Source organism: Canis lupus, chromosome 4 (genome assembly GCF_003254725.2).
Source record: "Canis lupus dingo isolate Sandy chromosome 4, ASM325472v2, whole genome shotgun sequence".
In the NCBI taxonomy this organism is placed as follows: domain Eukaryota; kingdom Metazoa; phylum Chordata; class Mammalia; order Carnivora; family Canidae; genus Canis; species Canis lupus.
The window spans coordinates 27,323,689-27,343,493 of NC_064246.1; the positions used below are offsets into that span (position 1 = coordinate 27,323,689).

The window sequence follows — 19,805 nt, forward strand, 5'->3', positions numbered from 1 at the left end:
TGGGACGCCTGGGTGGCTCAGCGGTTAAGCATCTGCCTTCGGCCCAGGGCGTGATCCTGGAATCCCAGGGTCGAGTCCCACTTTGGGCTCCTTGCACGGAGCCTGCTTCTCCCTCTGCCTGTGGCTCCTCCCTCTCTCTCTCTGTGTCTCTCAAGAATAAATAAGTAAAATCTTAATAAATAAATAAATAAATAAATAAATAAATAAATAAATAAAGCTAGTCGGATTTAAAGAAATCTTAGCAATGGAGAGGTGTTGTCTTAGTGGAGGTGTATCTCCTCAATAAATTGACAAACATACAAACTCAGTGTTAGAAAGTCATTCTGGAGAAATAAAGGAATATCTGGAAAAGAAAAATGCAGAGTGTATGGGGGGGTACCTTGAATACATCCAGGTAGAGGGTTTCATTTCTAGAAAAGCAGCGCCACCTGCTGGTCGATTGGCCCCTCCGGCCCCTCTGTGGTTTGCCGGCCAACATCTATCTTGTAATCTATGCATAAATATACAGCAGTATTTTTCAGCTGCTGTTATACATAAGAATTTTATTACCAGTCGGCAGATTTCTAACACACTGGTTGCAGTTTAATAATCCTCTATTACCTGAAGTATGGGTTATATAAAAACCTAGAATGTTAATTGTTGACAAACCAATTCTAATATGTAAAGCACTGTAAGTCACCCAGTAAATATCCAAATAAATCGAAAGGGATAGCTCTTTTTCCTCTAACAACGTGTTATTAAGCAACACAACTTGATCACTTACATAAAAATAATGTTCATGCATTTCGATGTACTAAGAAATCAGGAAAAATGCATTATAATCTTACTAACTGAGAGCTTTCCCTTCATTTACAATTTAGAGGAAAATATTTTTGCTGTGAATATTTTTCCCTTCCTTAAAAAAAAAATGGACCTAAACCCAGGTGTCATTTAGGAAATTTTCCCATATAACAAAACCTGAGTTATAAATAACTAAGATTACATCTATAAAATGCTATATTTTTTAAATGGCAATAGAGAAGTCATGGAGAATATAAGTCACTGATACAGTGAGCAGAGAAACACTACCTGTCATTTTTCAGAAAAAGATCACACAAACGCGATAGCAAAGGAACACAATAAAAGGAAGAAACAGGAATGTGATAGGTGACTCTGATTATATCTGCAAAGGAAACTGTGATATAAATTAACACCCAAGCACCCACGAAAGGCATATTGTATGTAGCTTCCCCGGAGTGATCGTTATGCAGCAGAGAAGACTGGTGATTTTGTACGAGCAGAAATAAAGTGTAGGCTGTGAAATCTGGTGGTGATAACTAATGACCACACAACTTACAACTCTGATTTGATCTCTAACAGAAAAAAATAAAAAAGTACTCTACAGGATAGATGTATGCAATAGGGGCCATATTTTTCACTTGAAACAAATAAACCCCAAATGGGATCAAAGGGCCCCAGCAAATGAAAAATGACAGTTCCTATGTTGCCCTGATTTGATCTCAAGCAAAACTACCATGCTGATAACATTCCAAAGCTTAGGAGGAAGGCAGGGCATGGGTAAAGCATTTGGGCCCCATTTGGCCCCAGTTCTCACACTAATCTCACTAATGAGAAAATCAGCAAGAAGCAGAGCCCGACTATTTATAAAGCAGTTTAGGGAAGGTGATGATGTGACGTCTCAACACCAACCAGACCTCAAAGATGGGTTGAGATCAAGATCATCATCAAGAAAAGAAATTCTGATAGAATTTGAAAGGAAAGAAAGGCCATCCTTCCCCACCATCTGTTCCCCTCTTGTTGGTCTCCAGCATTCCTTCTGTCTTCCAGGAATGCACTGTCCATGTCCATAGAAGAGATGGAAAAGTCATAAGACAGTTTCAATAAGAGAAGGAATGAAGAGACAAAGTCACAGGAGCTCTACGAGATAGATCCCATTCTTACCTCCATTTTACAGATGGGGAAACTAAGAGACAGAGAAGTCCTGAAGCTTGTCCAAAGTCCCACAGTAGTAAGGGTTGATGTTTATTCTGGGTTCGTTTAGATGAAACGAGAAGAATAAAGATTCATACATGTGCAAACCATTACTCTTATTATAGCAATTGGCACGCACTGAGCACCCATTTGGTGAACATATCAAAACATGACTGCTCCAGGAATGGTTTCCAAAGTCCCCAGAAAACACAGAAATCCCACTTACTTCCCTCCCTTTCCCTGCTCTGAGGTTCCCTAGAACTTTGGGCTTGAATTGCCAAGGAGAATCACTGAGCTCACCGCCCAGTGAGATGAATGGCTTGGGAATCCCCAGCTAGATAGCTGAGAAAAGACAGGAGATGTCTGCCCACTGGATATCCATCCTCATCCTCAGTGAAGAAGTGGTCCTTCCAGCAACCAGACCCTTGCACATTTCACAACCTCCTCTCAAGACTTCCAGGCCACATGACCTGAGCCCCTTTCTCTACCCCACCTGCATGCCTAGCAAGCTTCATTCTGTCATTTTTGTGGGGTCTTTCTTTTCTGCGGGTCACCGTACCTCCTTTTCCAGTAACACCTGTTTAGGGCTTTGGCTTTGAAGCATCCCTGCTGGATGTGTTCTCTCGGTTGGATATGTTACAGGCCATATGTGGAAATTTACTCATCTGCACTGAAGAAATAGCCAGATCAACCTTGACAAAATGCAGAGAGCAATTCAAAGCCACTCAAAGGTAAGAGAATGAATGCTTGGTGCAGGCTGAGAGCTCTGCGAGCAATCTGGAAAGCTCTCTGCCCTCTCCTTGTCTCGAGCAGAATAAACAGAATAATGACACTTAATAGGAAATTGCCAGGAGACACAGTCAGCCTTTGGATACCTTGAGGTGGGAAGAATTGCCACTTGGGTGCTGTTGGATTCAGCCAGCCTACCTTAAGTCAGAGTCAATGATCCTAACAGTCATGAATGGCCTTAAATCTTTCTCCGCATTTGGGCAGGCCGACATGGCCATGCCCAAATGGTCACAGCACTCTGCAAACAGGTATCTCTCCTCACACTGGCCCTACCCGGTGCATTAGTATTTTTGTGCCACCCTCACTCACAGGACAATGATCAGGCTTTTTGAATGCCAAAGTCACAAGTCCTTGATTTTCTAGGACAAATGTCCTACATACACATGTATCCTCTGTGTGGTGATATTCCTCTCTCTCCTCATTTGATACTTTGGGGGGGGGGGTTGCCTACTGCAATTTAATTCTGTCTAGATCTTTTTAAATTGGGATCTGATTGAATTGCTTCTAGATTTTCTTTCCCCATAATCAACCTTCACAAAGAATATGGATTGTACCTACTATTTGATAATTTTCAAGAGCCATCAGTTATGTCCTTGATTTTCTTTGCTACATTTCCCTCTTTTAATCTTCTTGTGTCGTGTGTGTGTGTGTGTGTGTGTGTGTGTGCATGCATACACACGCATTGCTACAAGTTGTTTAGAGAGTTTTAGGAAACTTCATGGATGTGGGTGATCCTGCTTCTGACATACCATCTATTCCTTTAACTGATGGTTGAAATCCCTTCATTTATTCATTCTTTTTACTCTTCAAATATTTACTGAACTGGAATCCTGCAGGCCATTTCCTATCCGGGTATTCTTGCCAACACATGAAGCCCCGCCAAGGATGCCAGCATCCTGCATTTCTGACCTTGGAGGGAAGGAAGGCACCCCTATCTCCTTTCTTGACTGAGTACAATCCAACAGGCTCTGGCCCAGAAAGCTGCCATTGGCCAAAGTGGAAATCACTTTAATTCAAGCAGTCAGCTCCACTCCCAAAAGACGGCCCACACTCTGGTCTACAAATGCCCTTCTACGCACCGTTGATACATCTTGTGTGGCTCCAGCTCCAGGAAGCAGTCTTTCTTACTTCCCTCAAAAGTCTCTTAGTTAAGCTAACAGACCATCCCTAACATAGATCTGCTTCGGAAACTTCCACTTTGAGTTCGCCTAGAGTTTTCTCTAGGAACATTTAGAATATTCTCTAGGAATATGTGGTAGTATTCACCCTGCCATATTGCAGGGGATAGAATGGGGGCCTTCAGGTTCACCAGAAGAGGTCGAGGGAGTTTCTCTATTGCTGTTTCCCTTGTTTGTGGGGGGACAGCTCCTTCTGCAGATGACCAAGTGAGATGGTCTTAAGGAGACATGCCTCTGAGTCTCCAAACCCTTCACCCAGTTTTTCTGAGCTGGAGTTCAGAAGACTATCTCCCCAGAACAAGAATCTCTGGGCATGTCTAGAATCTCCCTCTAAACCAGGCACTAGCTATTTCTAAAAGCATCTCTTTAGTGCTCCCTGAGATTTTAAATGTGGGGGTCTGACAATGCTGGACTTGTTTCTGCACATTTGGTTTCCTTTTGGGAAAATGGTTGGCTGGGGAAGCAGAACCCTTATATGTAAATGTGGGGATGGAAGATTCCCTGATTATCTACAAAATTCAACATACTGGTTTGGGAGAAAGCCCCTGAGAGAAGAGAAACAACCCACAGCCAATGTGCTGGGTGCATTCTGCTTCATTCCATTTCCAGAAGTTGGCATGCTCAGCATGCATGTCCCAACACTGTCAGGGAGCCCAGGACTCTATGCCACTTTAATGGCCCTTTGAGGTCAATGCCACGTACAAATCCAATAGCCAAGGATGGCCAATATACGGTCACAATGAACACAAAGGTCTTGTGCACAGAGAAAAAGGAAAAGAAAACTATACCGTGGTACTTAGAAATGCCACATGACTTCCTCAGATTTTGTGTGGCAGTACTTCACAGGAAATGTGTTTTGTATTTCCACTGGAGTAGGATAAGTGGTTGGAAACTACAGTGGATTTTCAGTGAATGGGATGTGAAATACTTTATTATTTTTTTCCTCCATAGATGTAAGGAGACATGCTGTCTCCCTGAGAAAGATGGGAGGAGAAAAGTCTCCTTGCCAGACACAGGGATTTGAAAAATAATTTTCATGAGCTCTAGCTGAAGCTACCACATGCAGCTTGAGCCAACACCCTCAGGGCTGGTCACATGTCCCCGCTGGTGGTGCCCCCTTGTTGCTGCTGTCCAGCCTGGGCAATAGCATTCGTGGCAATTGGGAGCTGCCTGCCTCTGTCCCCGATCAACACACTCAAGATGTGAATCTTATTAGAAATGGATAGCATGATGAGGGAGGAAGAAGAAATTAGGGATAGAGAAAGAAAATAGATGGAGAAGACCCCAAGACTGGGTATAGTAGATACAGCCTGATAGGTCTCCAGTCCCAGCTGAGACTTTAAATTCCCCTCCAACTGAAGCAAACTCCACTGAGCCCCAACAGGAATCACAATGGCTGCTGGGTCAGCTGGGGAGAATTATGCTCAAGAAATCCAACTAATGCAACTCAACTGCTTCAGAGCCATTAATTAAACTTTCTTTAAAAAGATTTTAACTTCTCGGAGCTGCATGTGGATAATGTGGTTCAGCTGCAGTGTCCTGGTGGCCGTAGCTCACGCCTTCCTTCCTAGAGCCCCGCGGAGCAGCCTCCCCTCTGCAGGTCTTCTCCACCCTCAGGGAGAGCCTCCCAACTGCCCCACCAGGCCGGCCCCTTCTTCCACAGCCGCCCCGAAAGACTTCCTAGAACAAAGCCTGGGTGGTGGCAGTTCTTTTCCTGATCAGACACCTCGAATGCATTCGACCATATTGCAGATTAAGAACAAAACCCATTTACAGCTCTTCTCTCTGAGAAGAACAGGTTCCAAGGCTCTAGCCGGACAGGGTAACCAGCGGTTCAACTTGTAAGTACCTGAGTAACTCAACTTGCTCCACAGCCTGTGGAGCCATCCAGCTTGTTTCGGTATCTCAGGCCCACGATGACGCAGGCAAGGCCCAAGGCAAGTTCAGGAACCTTCTTTGTGCCTTAGTTGTCTCATCTCTAAATGGCACCACTTACAGCTGCCTAGGCTTATAGCTGCTTCCACTGCCAAGAACAGTTACCACCTCAAAATAAGGATTAAATTAGTATTTGCAATCATGTCTGTAATGTGGAAAATGCTATGTGTTAAATTTAACAATACACAACACACACAGCCTTGCTTTGTTGGCAGAGCACCTGGTTCACAGTAAGGGCAGACACTACACCAAGTCTAGTCTTCATGGCCTTCTAAGTTAAGCACTAGCCACCTAATACCACCACATTAAGAAGCCTGGAGTTCTGCGTGATGGAGGACAGATATAATAATAGATCTGCCTGGAGAATGGGCCTTTACTCATATAAAACAAAAACCGCAACCGCTCCTCAAAAAGGGAAAGGATCTTTCACCAAATCTTAGCAAGCCTCACCCTTCCCACCGATGCATCTGATCTGTTTATAATCTCTACCTCCACTCCATTCTGAAAAGGGTTCTCATCACGCTCATTGCTTCTAGGCTTACATGTGAGTCAAAGCTCTTGAACTCTAAGACCTTTCCTATGAGTGTGATGGCAAACGTCCTGAATTGGTTGGGCCAGATGACAAATGTCCATCTCAGATGAAGGAAGCATCCAAGTGAAGCGATGGGCACCATCCAAGGAGGGAGAACCCCAGGGCATGATGGAGACCAGGGAGGCTGCACATCAAGGGCTCATTTCCATCTGGATGGGACTTGAAGGCAGGATGCAGTAGGGCCCGTGCTGCCGCCCAACAAGACTCTCTCCAGTGACTTTACACCATTATTGGTCTGATACTCATTTGAGACGATGCCCAATCGCATCACAACAAATTAACCGCAGACACGCGATGGCAATCAACTCAGGAGGCTATCCTGAACGCCGGCTGGGGGATTCCCTGTCTCCACGAGCCGCACGCTCCCACAGATGTTTCTAAAAGCCTCTTCCCAGAGGCCCATTTAGAGAGAAATTAAATGCAACTTTGACTTAATTAACGTTTTAAATGATAATGAATACAATGTAGATTCATAGGAGGCATTTACATTGTGTTGTAAAATTGATAAAAATTTAATAACTCTTTGTTAATAAGTTATGTCTCCCCAGACCCATAAAGCCTAAGGCACTGCAAAACTCCAGACCGGGTCTGATCCAGGCTCCTGGTGCAGGTGGAGGAGGGAGGCAGAGATGGACTTGACATTTGCTCCAAGCCTGCTCTAATTCAAACCTCGGCTTGTTCATCAGTACTTTATTTCATACAGTAAAGGTCAGGATTTGGGCTCAAGGCAGAGACTTGACAAGAGAGCTCAAGTGAAAGGCGGACTGGCCCTGGCATCTGTCGCCTGAGATAGTGGAGGAAGGGGGGAGATGGAGAGCTAACTGGCCACATCCGTCCTCCACCACGGAGGTAAGATGGGGAATCTGCTGCCCAGTGCTGGGAGCTGTCAGGCTGAGTATCGTGACAACCGGCCACTGTCCGGAGTAAAAATGCAAACATAATTTCCATGTCACCTTGCAGAAGGACCTCGGCTCAGCCTACTTGTGGCATGCTGACATCTTTCCTAGTTTGTCCTTGAAGAGCCGAGTCCCTTATTAAAGTGTCGTTCTCCTGGGAAGGGAGGTGTCCCAGTGAGAGGTACACTCGAGGGGCCCTTCCGTCTTTCCTCCTTCTGACCTTTCTACTTCTTGCCTCCTAACTCGGTTTCAAAGGATTTCTTTTGAAAAGCTGGCTGCCTTTTGCCCAGATGGTCCCTCTTCATCCTTACGAGGTGGCTCTTCATAGCATATTTATCGTAAAGAATTCAACAATACTTTGGGGGGGAGCATAACAAGGGCCCCAAGGACAAGTCAACTACTTCGCCTGACGCTAACCTGAAGAAAGCAGCTATTTACTACAAATGAAAACCTTTAGAGACAGGCATTTCAAGGGATCCTTTCCAAAGAACATTTTGGCTTTTTGCCCTAGGATCCCAACTTAACGAGGTGACCACTGTGTAAGCACGTGGAAGGTGTATTTCCAGTCAAGCCACTGCTAAATGTGCCCACCGCAGACCCGAAGGGGAGGTGGTGGCTTCTGTAACCTTGCCTGCTACCGACAAAAGTGCCCGAAGTTGCCCTCCCAGGTACACCGTTCCTTAGTCTCTCGGAATGATTAGATGGCTGTCTGGCCCTATTTGCCTTCCTGTTTTCACGTCCTGCAATGAAGTGCAAATGGCCAATTCAGGGAACGTGGGTCAGGGCTGGCGAAGAGCTACAGTGGGAATCCAAAGGCTGCTTGAGTATTTGCTGTCATGGATATAGAAAAGGAGAGAGGGAGAGGAAGAAGGAGAAAGATTCGGAGAGATCATACCAGCTTGCACACGAGAAATGGGAGAAATTGCAGACCTGGAATGAATGGGCTTCAAGAAAGCATGGAAAACTATGATTAAATTGATTTAAGCTGAGTTTCCTTTGGCTCTCCTTTTTCTATCTTTCTATCACTGATCATTGTGGTGGGAAGAGTCTTTGGTTTCAGGGCCCAGAAGTAAAATAAACAAATACAATTTGGGGGGGAGCTTGAGGAAGTCACCCCAAACTACACATAAAAGGAATCAGATAATGATAGGCTGTTGATTTTTAAATACAGCTTATTAACTCCAATGCCTCTCTAACAGGCAGTGGAGACTGTCAGTATAGGGTGTGTCCTGTTATAGACATTTCCTAGAGCTATTTCCACCCCTTGCCCTCGTATCTGATTTTATGTACTTCAAAATGCCATTAGTTCACTCGAGTGACTTTCGTTCTATTGACAATGTTAATTCTCTGCCCGTACAAACCAGAGGCTACTCGGGATAAGCTGATTTTTGTTTATTATATGACAAGACTCAAGATTACACTAAACTGATTTGGGTATGTGTCCCTTCAACCTAATGGTATTGGACGTCTCCTCTCAACTTAACCATTGGAGTTGAATGCCTCCTCGCATTATATTTATACCCAAAATAAAAGTCATGCGCCATTTAAAATTAGCTACAGTAGTTTGCAAAAGGGTGTATGTAATTGTGCAGGTTTAAACTATTAGTAAATTGAAAGGTTGGTGTGAGTGATCGCACATGTACTTGAGCTAAAACTATTTCCAAGTGCAAGTCTAAAGATCTGTTTCTCTTCCAGCACATGATTAATTTGTTCATGCCAGGGCTGCTGACGGTTTGCGGCCGGCATCATGTCACACGGATCTCGGCAGGTTTGAATCAATAGGGTCCTATGTTGTCGCTGCTTCAAACTTTCACTGTCCCTTTCTATTAGACTGAGCAATCGGATACCAGGCAAGACTGAAATAACAAGAATAAATTCTGGACAGAGAAAAAGCACTATTTTATAAAATTATATGGAGGCAAAGTAGAACTGATTGGAACTTACACCTATATTTATGTGTGTGTGTGTGTGTGTGTGTGTGTGTGTGTGTGTGTTGCTAGACCTCATTTTTTAAAATATTTGATGGTCCCAGAACATGGCTACTTGTAAAACGTCTGTGCCCATATCAACCTAGCGTCTTTTAGAAGAGCTGCTACCCGGGATCATCTGGAGTAGAAACAAAACCAGGACGATTGGAAAATGAAGCTTTTTTGTACACCAATTCCCGTCTACCATATGGAAAAATTCAGTCTTGCCAAAAACATAGTCTTTGATGAATCTTTACTGGTCACTATGTGCTTTACTTTCCTGACACTGTTTTTTTAAGTCTGTTGTAAAGGAGTCCTTCTTCTCTGAAGAGCTCTCTGTTGGCACCGTCTGACCTCACATCTCTTGAGTTCAAAAGGAGACAACTGTTAGAACGTGACTTTGCAAGGAGCAATCCTCAGTAACGGGCCACACCTCCAAGGAGAGGTGCCCTGGGGCGGGGGGGGGGGGCTGTTGCTGTAGGAAGGCAGATTTTTAAAACTGTTGTGAACACTTTTAATATATTACTACTCCTCCGGGAACTGGCTACTTTTCTTCCCACTTCAGAAAACACATAATGGGACTTTGTGTTTCAATTTAACGTCCCTTGAAAACGGAAATCTTTCCCCTTATGAGAAAAAAAAAAAAAAATAGCAAGGAGGGAGACTAAAGGCAAGAGAGAAATGAATTAGGCAGTCTCCAAAGCACACTGGCTCAACTGGAAAACTGCGACCAAAGCAAGCTCCATAATAATATAATGACCTTTAATGAGTGTCTTGGGAAACAATACGGCCCTAGCATAAAAGACAAAGGGCAAAACCCATCATGGCTCTGCTGACACTAATTCAAAATGATTTTCAGAACAACTAAAGAATGTACGAGAAGTAATCTGATCCGCCCATCTGACCTCACTTTGATTCAAGGGCCCTTCTCCTGCCATTTCTAATTGTCAAACCCTCTACATTTCACATCTGCTCATATTTAATGAAAAGCCCACTCTCACCACTGCTCTTTGAGTCAACCAGCTCTGTCAAATGGGCACCACCCAACCCACCACCAGCAAGGGAAGCCCAGGGATTGCTCTTGGAGCTCTGCCAGTGGAATTCTGCATAGAGATAGACATTTTTTAATTGGAGAAGAAGGGCTTACGTGGGTGCACGGAGGGGCTCAAATTGGAATGGATTTTTCTAACTTATTATTAATGGTCAAAGGTGAGAGGACTCACACAGGGGTGGATGAAATCTGCTTTCGTTTGATGGCGTGAGGACGGCAGGGAGACTGATGAAACAGAGGAGGCGACCCCCCCACCCCCAAGCTGTCAGTACCAGTTAAGGCTTCAACATACAGCCCAAAGCTCCATGTTTTCCACGGTGGGGCTGATTTGGAAGGGTAGGAAGGACAACAATCTCAGGGACAAGATGTTTCCGAAAGGATGGGACAATCCCACCCTAAGTTTTTTCTTCTCTTGGCCTCCATCAATGCTTGGATTAAATTGCAGAGCTGAGAAATCCCTCCAATTATGGTTTCTTCTGGATGAAATGGAAATCACACACACTGGGTATCACGGGCCTCACACAAGGGACACACATGTTACTGTGATTGGTATGGGCGGCTAATGCCAAGACACGACCACATACAGCCCAAATGGCTCCTTCCTTTTCTCCATTGAATCCCTGGCCAAAGTTTTAGAGCCCAGTGGTTATCTGTAAACAGAAGAAGTTGTGCCTTAGGCCGATGGGTAACCTCGGTGGCTGGTGGTTACATTCAATGCCATCAGTCAAAGATGTGGCCAGACTGTGCCACCATAGCTCACCATTTTGCTCTTTCCTCCTAGCTCCTATCTTTGAATCTACTGTCTTGTCATACATCTTAGACAAATTCGTCATGTGGTTACCACCAAGTTCACCTTATAGTGTCATAGGAAATAGCAAGAATTCTCGGGATAAGAATAAAGAGGTAAAGTTTCATACTGTGGCGGCAGCTGTACAAAAGATTTGAAAGGAACTTCCCCTTTCTAGGATTTTAGGCTAATGGGGTTGGGACAGTCCAAAATCCCTCAGTACAACCTCTACTAGGTATCACTTTTAAAAAACGAATCCTGTTTCTTGGCACTGTTCTGGGAGAACAGTGAATTGTGAATTAGAAAGGATGATTCTCTGGTCCCAGATAATAACTTTTCCAAATGACTCTAAAACAGTTCGATGCACAGATTGTGCCTCTGACCTGAACAGCAAATTCAAACATGAGCACCTGGCAAGGCACACCACTCCACTGCATACAGTGAAGTCAGGGCTCCCTCAGCCCTGAGAGCCTCTGTGGATCACTGTCCCACAAGCACCCCATGCTGGGACCACCTCCAGCACCAGCACAGGTGGGTCAGCAAGTTCTTCACAGGAATAGATGCTCGAGAGCAAGTGCTCTTCCTCTTCCCCTACACCCTCGTTACCAGTGTGAATTAACCCCTGCTGGTGAAAATTTAGTTCATCCAGCTCTGGGCACTGAGAAAGGGAGAGGCCAGATGGCAATATGGTTACCAATAAATGTGCCGGGTGCTTTCAAGAGGAAGGGATGAAGCACAGAACAAGGAACTGTCTTCTACCTTTTGTGTTACCAAAAATGTGACAATAAGGTTAGAGCTACACTTGAAGACATCCAGGTCTTCACATGGAAACACAACCTCATCTGCCATTAGAGGAGGAACTGCATCCCAGCACCTCAGCAAACACACTGGAGCTTTTAGTAACATCACCCGAGAACCATCAGTAAAATACCCACAAAGTCCACGCTGCAGACAAGGATGAGGGAGATCTCAGGAATCTGGTGTGTTTCAGCTTTGCCAGCTGCCAGCTGCTAGGCCTTGACTGGTTCTTTAACATTTCTGACCTTGTGGGTGACAAAGAAGACTGACCTCAAAGTCCTGTGCGGTGGAAATCATGGCAGTTTGTGGCTTATAGTTTTTGGAATCACAATTGCTAGTTAGATGGGAGATTCTATTTTGAGAAAAATAATGATTCTTTGAATTAGTTGTCTTTCTGAGGAAAGCCCAAGACTGCACCAGTCAATATAGGTTTACAGATTTAGAATACTCTTTTCCAGAACATAGGACACAACCTAGCACCGGAGGAATGAGACACAGGTTAAAAAGACAAGGTTAGAAAGAAAGAAAGAAAGAAAGAAAGAAAGAAAGAAAGAAAGAAAGAAAGAAAGAAAGAAAGAAATCCACATTCATCTTAACCCTGTTGTATTTTGGAAGGTATCTACACTCGCTACAAGCAATTTAATGGTAGTGTTGGCTTGTTCTCTCTCCTTCCTCCCTGCAACCCAATCCAATGTATAGCCTTTACCCGAACATTAAGATATGCATTTCCACACATCTTTGTATTAGCACAGCATTTGATATGCTGTCACATGAATTTCCATTTATGTTTATTTAAAGGAGAAAGAGGGAGGCTACCACTAGATTCCAATACCACAATCCCGCACGCCATCACCAGAAGCGCAACGAGTTAACAGAATGGGAAGAAAGGCCTTCCCCAGGAGGTGGACATGGACACAGGCAGCGAGGACAACATATCAACCACCACACACAAGGTCACACTGGGAAGAAAACATCAGCCCAACGGACTCACCAGGACCACAGGGTACACAACACAAGACGGGGATGGTACCACGGACAGCACAGACACGGAACTCCGTGTGTCGGGGGTAAACTTACAGGCACGGAAACTGGTGGAGCAATCATTAACAGAGACAGAAGAAAGTGGGAAGGTTCTCTCAAGGGTGTCCATGTTAGCACGCACACGGCCTGACATGCACGAGCAGTCACGCTCAGAACGGCCGCAATCAAAACAACATGCCCGTCTCATTCTCTTGTAGATGGACATCTTGGCTATCACCATGGGTTGGATGGGAGGAGAGGAAGAGCGGTAGTTAATGGCAAGGTCACACACAGCAAGGCAGCTAGAAGGCAGCTACAGGGATTTAACACAGGTCTTAGTTCACATTAACAGTCTTGACCCAGAAAAAAAAAATGCAGAGTGACTGCTGGTAACAGTTTGGTTGTACATAAAAAAAATTAAAAAAATAAATTAAAAAAAAAGCAGTGAGAATATAAATTGCCTGTATATTCCCCAAAGGCTGTGGTGTATTATTTTTCTCCCCTGGGTAAAGCAGGTGACTACAGGAAGCGGGCATGGCTGATTACAATCGGGTTCTTGGATGAGAAGAAGAGCACGTTAGAGACAGCAAAAATGTAACCAACATTTGTCCCCTGGCGCAATTAATACGGGAGGTCAAAATATACACACAGCCAATCAATTAATTGCTGATTTGGTACGATAAATGGTTTTTGCGAGATGCAAAATATCTAATATGTAGGCTTTCTAATTTCCATCCATTTCTGAGCATTAGGCAGAGCCTAGGACAAGCTTTCATCAAATTAGATGTGAAACGATTACATGTTAATATAGAATCTGAGGATGCCTCTGCTGAACTTCCCCAGAGTGAGTTTACATGATGCCTACAGGAATTTAAATTTACTCTTGACAGAACAAATATCCAAATCTGTCCATATAAGAAATGCAGCTACTCAAGGCTAACGCTGCGTATTTGACATTAAAGGCAGTTCACAAATAAGAAATCACCAAAAGCATATGAGATGTTGGTCTATTGGAATGCATTTAGCTACTCATGGGTGTATTTTCTGCTTAAAGCTGGGAGAATCTGAAAATCGCATCTGCTTTTCTCTCCCCACCCACTGAAAATTCGGAAAGCCATCGGGGCTATTGGTTAATCATAATTTTTTTTCTTAAACAGAAAATACTGGCCAAAATAGATTAGAGATTCTAAAACATGAAGTAAGAGATTAGGTCCCATGTAAAATATCTTATTTATATTTGTGTGCAGTGTTGATAGCTCTTCTAAAGCTGATATCATAGGATCGGGACTGCCTGGGGATCCAACTTGAGGGCCGACCTACAAAACTTGCTGGGCATCACCACAGTGGCTCTCAATCTGCTTCTTTCTTATCCTTCAAGTTAATTTATATTTCAGCACAAGGAGCTTTTCTGTGCCCCATTTTGATGCTACAACAGGCAAACGTGTTTGCTTATCACTTAGCGTGAACCAGCCTGCTTCTCTCACAGGATTGGAGAAGAACTCGTATTTATTCCAGGCATCATAGCCAAATGATAAGCCGGGACTGGAGAGGTGTTATTCCCTGCGCCCACACCTTCCATTTTAAAAGTCATTTTTCCCCCTCTTTCTTTTTCTTTGTGGAGAATGGTTGCACTCTTAGTTTAAAATATGGCTTGTGGTTTTGCCCTCTTTGAATGTTACAGTCACCAGGAAGAGGGGTTTAAATCTCTCAAATGGGTCAAGTCCTGTTCTAAGACCTTTATGACTTGCCATACAGTATATTTGTCAAGCAGGGGTAACGTTAAGATTGTGAGAAACAGGCACTGGGGGAGATGGATGAGAGATCCATTCCTGTAAACTTGGCTCCCATTTTTAGTGACATGTTCTTTTAGCATCCTAGCTAGCTGGTTGTTCAGATCATCATCATCATGCAGCCCCAGCCCTCTTCAATGCGTGGTACATCATTCCTGAGCTGAACGTTGACCAAAAAAAAAAAAAAGTTCCACTATAGCATTTGAATTGGAAGACTTTAGAAGGCATGGTGTGAATGCCCGGACACCCCAAACAGTAGTAGTTGAAGTCAAGAAAGGGGAAAAAGTCTTCAGCTGAAGACACAAAAATGAAGTTATTTTACATGCACCCAGATCTGATGTATAACTTGTAGACTGCTCGCTTATTTTTGGCTCAGTTCTTTTGCTGGAAATACTGATTTGTTATTTACACAGAGGAGAGAAACAAAGATAATTTTTTTTTTGTTTCACTGTAAATAAATTATTTTGAAGAAAAATTTAATCAAATGCTGTAGCAGAAGAGAAGCCCATCAAACTCTGAAATGCTATGCTTCTCATTAGCAACAGTCCCTGGTTTTCATTTCCATACTGCCATTTTGGGTTCATATACAATAATAGAATCTGACACATTTATAGGGAAAGAGAGTTCTTCTATGTATGCCGTCTTTAAGGACAAGGGGAGGGAGGATGAGCGGAATAACTTTTGAAACGATTCTGTCAGAGGTAAGCCCATCATAACGGGGGATTTTTAAACCTCGTAGTTGATGAGGCCTTCAGGAGGAAACACAACTTCAACCCAGTGCCTCTCAGGAACTGTTTGCAACTGTTATTGCTGGCTGTTCTGGAAACCATGCATTGTTCTAAAATTTCATATTGTTAGCATGCAGGAACAGGCTGAAACTGGTAATCGAAGCAGCAAAAAAAAAAAAAAAAAAAAAACCATTTGCTATAAGAAGATTAAATGTTAATTATAAGCAGTCACATTCCAAAGCAGCATATGCATAAAAAAGCAAACATGCTATTACTCGTCATTCCTCCCCAGTCATCGTTTTTTACACTCACACCAAATACAAAATAGAAATCTTAAAAGACAAACAAGCACCACCACAAAAAAAAAAAAAAAAAAAAAAAACACACAGCAAAAATGATCAATGAGAGGCTCAAAGACAAGACAGAAACAGTTAAAAATGATTGAGCCCCAAGTGTTGACAAACCTTTGTGAATTACAATGTCTAGACCAAGGTGCCACCGACTGGGAGGGTGGCTCTCTCACTCTACTTCTGGAAGAGTCCATTTTCATTGACAGCCCCCACCCCCAAGATGTCTTCACCTACGCCTCTGGGTCCACCTTCTTAAAAGGTGAGGCCCATCTGACCTCCTTTCTGGTGGGGAGAGTCATCAGGCTTGAAGGATGTGCGTCCCGGCCAAGAAGAGCCCTCCTCTGGGCCATGAAATGAGTCATGAGCAAGCGCTCTAACTAAAAACGTCTGAGGATTTGCCCGTGTGGTGGTAGCTGTTCCAGAGGATGTGAATACTCCGTGTGTAAAATTATACTCTCAAGTTGTAAAACAAAATTATATCAAAATTAAGTCAATGGACCTCCTGATTTGGAAACCACCACCCCTGGTCTCCTTCAACTCTCTCTGGCTTCCTAATCCTCTGGTTTTGTTTTAGCGAATCCCAGATATTCAGAACCGCTGGCGTTTTATTTCCATTTCCCCGTGACCGGCTCCTTTTTCTAGAGCTGATGTAGGTTAGAAGGTTAATTTTAGAGAGCAGAGTGCCACTTAAAAACTCCCAAGGTTAGGTTTCAAAGAGCAACTTTGAAAGTTTCAGTGTTTATTTAAAACAGAAATAAGGTTCTTAATCTACTCCCTGGACACCTAACGTGCCCTCTCATCTTTGGCGTTTGCTGAGCTTCTTTTTCACAGAGTCCCCCAACGCTCTCTTCCCAAATCCCAAGCCTCAGAAAAGGAAATTTTCCCCAGGATGTGGACGGTAATACAAAGTAGATCTGTGAGGACATCTAGTGGATCCATGTGGAAGAGCAGCTGGTCAACAGACCACCCCAACTAGCCGGCCTTTCTCTGAAGGGCAGCAGAAAGGGGACCCTGCGTGCCTTCAAGGATCGAAATCTGTGCAGTGTCATTTCACTTCAGTGGTTCTTAGGATTCACAGCCGATGTTTAGAGGGCAGTGGGGATGAAGCGGTGAATTCTAGGAGATGGTTCCAGAGTGGCGGACTTGCGGACACCGTGGCTCGGCCGCCAAGGCCAGCAAAGTGGGGCCACTTCAGCACCAGCTGCCTGGGCCTCCCTGAAGCCCTGCTGCAGCTTCCGGGGACAGGGAACAGACAAGAGTGTGTCTCTGGTAGGTGTGAATACTGTAGCTACTTGTCATTCCATCTTAGGGCTTTTGGAACTTTATGCTCAATTAATTGGCCCCATAGGCCAGCTTAACTCTGGGAAAGCAGAAATATAAGCCTGCGGGGACTCGGTTTTGTCTTTGGCCCACATGACAAGGTTCTTGTTCTTGGACCAGTGCCACTGATTCAAAGAGGTTATGTGGTTGCCAAGAATTAGACCCTGGGTCTCACCTTCCTCCAAAGAACTCTGCCTTAGCACTTTTACAATTTGAGAAAAAGCTTTCATCTGCCTTCCCTCACCACAATGAAGTGGATATTCATCCAATATTGCCATTATGACTTCCTAGCCCTATTTGTAGAAATAAAATAAAAGTATTTCCCTAATGGACATCATCAGAGCTACCGGTTTACTCTTCAGTGTTTAAAAATGGGGGATTCCTCAGACGTACTCTCGGACCACTTTTTCTCTACTTTCAAAGGTCGTGATCCCAAGAAAGGAAACCTAAAAAGAAGTGGCTGCTGTCGCTGTGGCTCCGTTACTGCGCTTTCCATGCGTCGGACTGACAGTCAGCTGTCAAACTCAGGTTCTCGGCCGGTTAGCCCTTCCAGCCAAGCCTGGAATGAAGAGGGAGTTGGACTCCATCCTGTTCTCAGCACCATCTGCCTCCTGCATCAGCAACCAAATTGCCAGCCAATTTCCAACTGCAGAATCTTAATTTCCAGGGTGGGTTTGGAAGGGGCAGGAAAGGCAGCGCTGGACTGAGAGGCTCAGGTGGAGTTTTCCAACTGCTGAAGAAAAAGTATTCTAGGTTCAAATGGAGCAAATTCAAAGGAAGACTAGTGTGGAAGAAGACAATATCTGCCTTTCAGTTGGTAGATACTTTTTAGATCGCAATGACCTGTCTAAAATCAATCCAGTGAAGGAAGGGTGAATTCCAAGCCTGAACTCTGAAGCTGCACGGCAGCAACTAAAATGATATGTAGGTGCATCCACAGAATGAAAAAGTTTCCACCAATGTATAGGGTTGAGACAACTGTTTGGCGTGACGGTGGGAATCAGAGAGCATTCTTTCCGGTCCTATAAATGAGGAATGATGTCTTCACTTAGCAAAATTCCTATTAGCTTCTGCAGGGAGAAGAAAGATCTTCCAGGTGGTTTTCCAAGAACAGAGAGAGGGGAAAGAAAAAGCTAGTTAATGTCAATCTCGTTAAGTACCCAGAATTAGTTGATCCTGCCCTCAACACCACACTGCGGTTGCAGAAGGTAGAGGAATTTGGCACCAGAGTTGTTTGTGGATTGACATCACCTTTTCTGTTTGAATCTGAAGGATCATGAGGTGCGGTAGGTGCCTCTGCAGGTATGAAAGTGGCACATGCCCTCGAGCCATCCTTCAAGTTGTTCTGCAGATAAAGGGGGCCACAGAGTCAATTTTGGCGGTGTTGTGTGATGAACTGAGGACGTCATTGATTTGTTTTGTTTGTACACTGAGCATTCTACAGCCTCAAACTCTGAAGACTAGCCAAAACCAGATGACCCACTTGCACGGTGTAAAGGCGATGAGAGTTCTGAGTGCTGAGATATCTCCAAATTCCAGGACCGCTGGACTGCACTGGTCTGCAGTCTCGCTTTCTATGGAGTCTCACGTACATGAGTAGAGACCTGACGATGCTCATCACTGGTGCCACCGAACGTGGCATTGCTGGGAGTCACGCACAGAAACACTGGCCCTTGGGGCACCTGGATGGCTCAGTGGTTGAGTGTCTGCCTTTGGCTCAGGTCATGATCGCGGGGTCCTGTGATAGAGTTCCGCAGCAGGCTCCCTTGCCTATGGCTCTGCCCTTTTCTGTGTCTCTCATGAATAACTAAATAAAATCTTTAAAAAAAAAAAGAAATAAAGAAACACTGGCCCTGAAATTGCCACATCTTGTTGGGTGAGAGGGCTCCTACTCTGTAAGTTAGGGGCTCAGAGGCTTAGTTGACTTGTTCCGACTTCTGCATAGCTCTCTAGCAAAATGGAACATCGTTCTTGAACCACCTTTTCTACCTTAAACAAGTAAATGGATCTTCCAAGATGCCTGACTAATGCCCAAGGCAGAACTGCCTATGTCCTAGTGGGTACTGACTGAAAGAGAAACTTTATTTAAAAGCAAGGGAACTTCATAGACTGTAGGAAATAATTACCACTGTTTCCACAGAAGACAAGTACTGGGTACTTGTCTCCAGTAAGGTGGCTTAAGATACTTACAATCCCAAAGTTTGGTGTCCAATTAATTCTCTAACAAGCACTTTCTCACATAGAGAGGTACGTATATTGTAATAAATGCATCACTCTCTCTATAAAATATCTCTATGCTTATATATAAAAATGTTCATTTTTACATATAAAGTACTGGTACATATCATATATATATCACAACACAGGAATATATATGTAGCATATGTGTTTCCTTCAGGATAGGAATTCAAGCTCAGTAGCAGACACCAGGTCTAATTTATCAAAGGCAAGCATGACAATGACTCCCAATTGACGAGGCATCTACAGCTATAGTGGTAATTACCTCAGCCTACTCAGCGTCCCCTAAAGGTCCTGAGACAAGGCCTTCAAGAGAAACACTGTGGTCAAGGTCTTATTTTCAAATGGAAAAATAAGACAGCGCCAGAAGCTGGCAAGAGGCTGGGAGATGGGAA

At 44.0% G+C, this 19,805-nt stretch overlaps 1 protein-coding gene across 22 annotated transcripts in view; it reads right to left on the bottom strand.

The window, feature by feature from the left end:
- Positions 1 to 19,805, bottom strand: part of KCNMA1 (potassium calcium-activated channel subfamily M alpha 1) — a 717,863-nt gene that overhangs the window by 110,518 nt on the left and 587,540 nt on the right. For 4 of the 22 annotated variants that reach the window (XM_049109051.1, XM_049109067.1, XM_049109064.1 and 1 more), the window contains exon 19: positions 13,042 to 13,215. The exons of the other annotated variants lie outside the window; for them this stretch is intronic. In XM_049109051.1, coding sequence (XP_048965008.1) covers positions 13,042 to 13,215 — 174 coding nt within the window. The remainder of the gene's footprint in view (positions 1 to 13,041; positions 13,216 to 19,805) is intronic. 22 annotated transcript variants of the gene reach the window in all.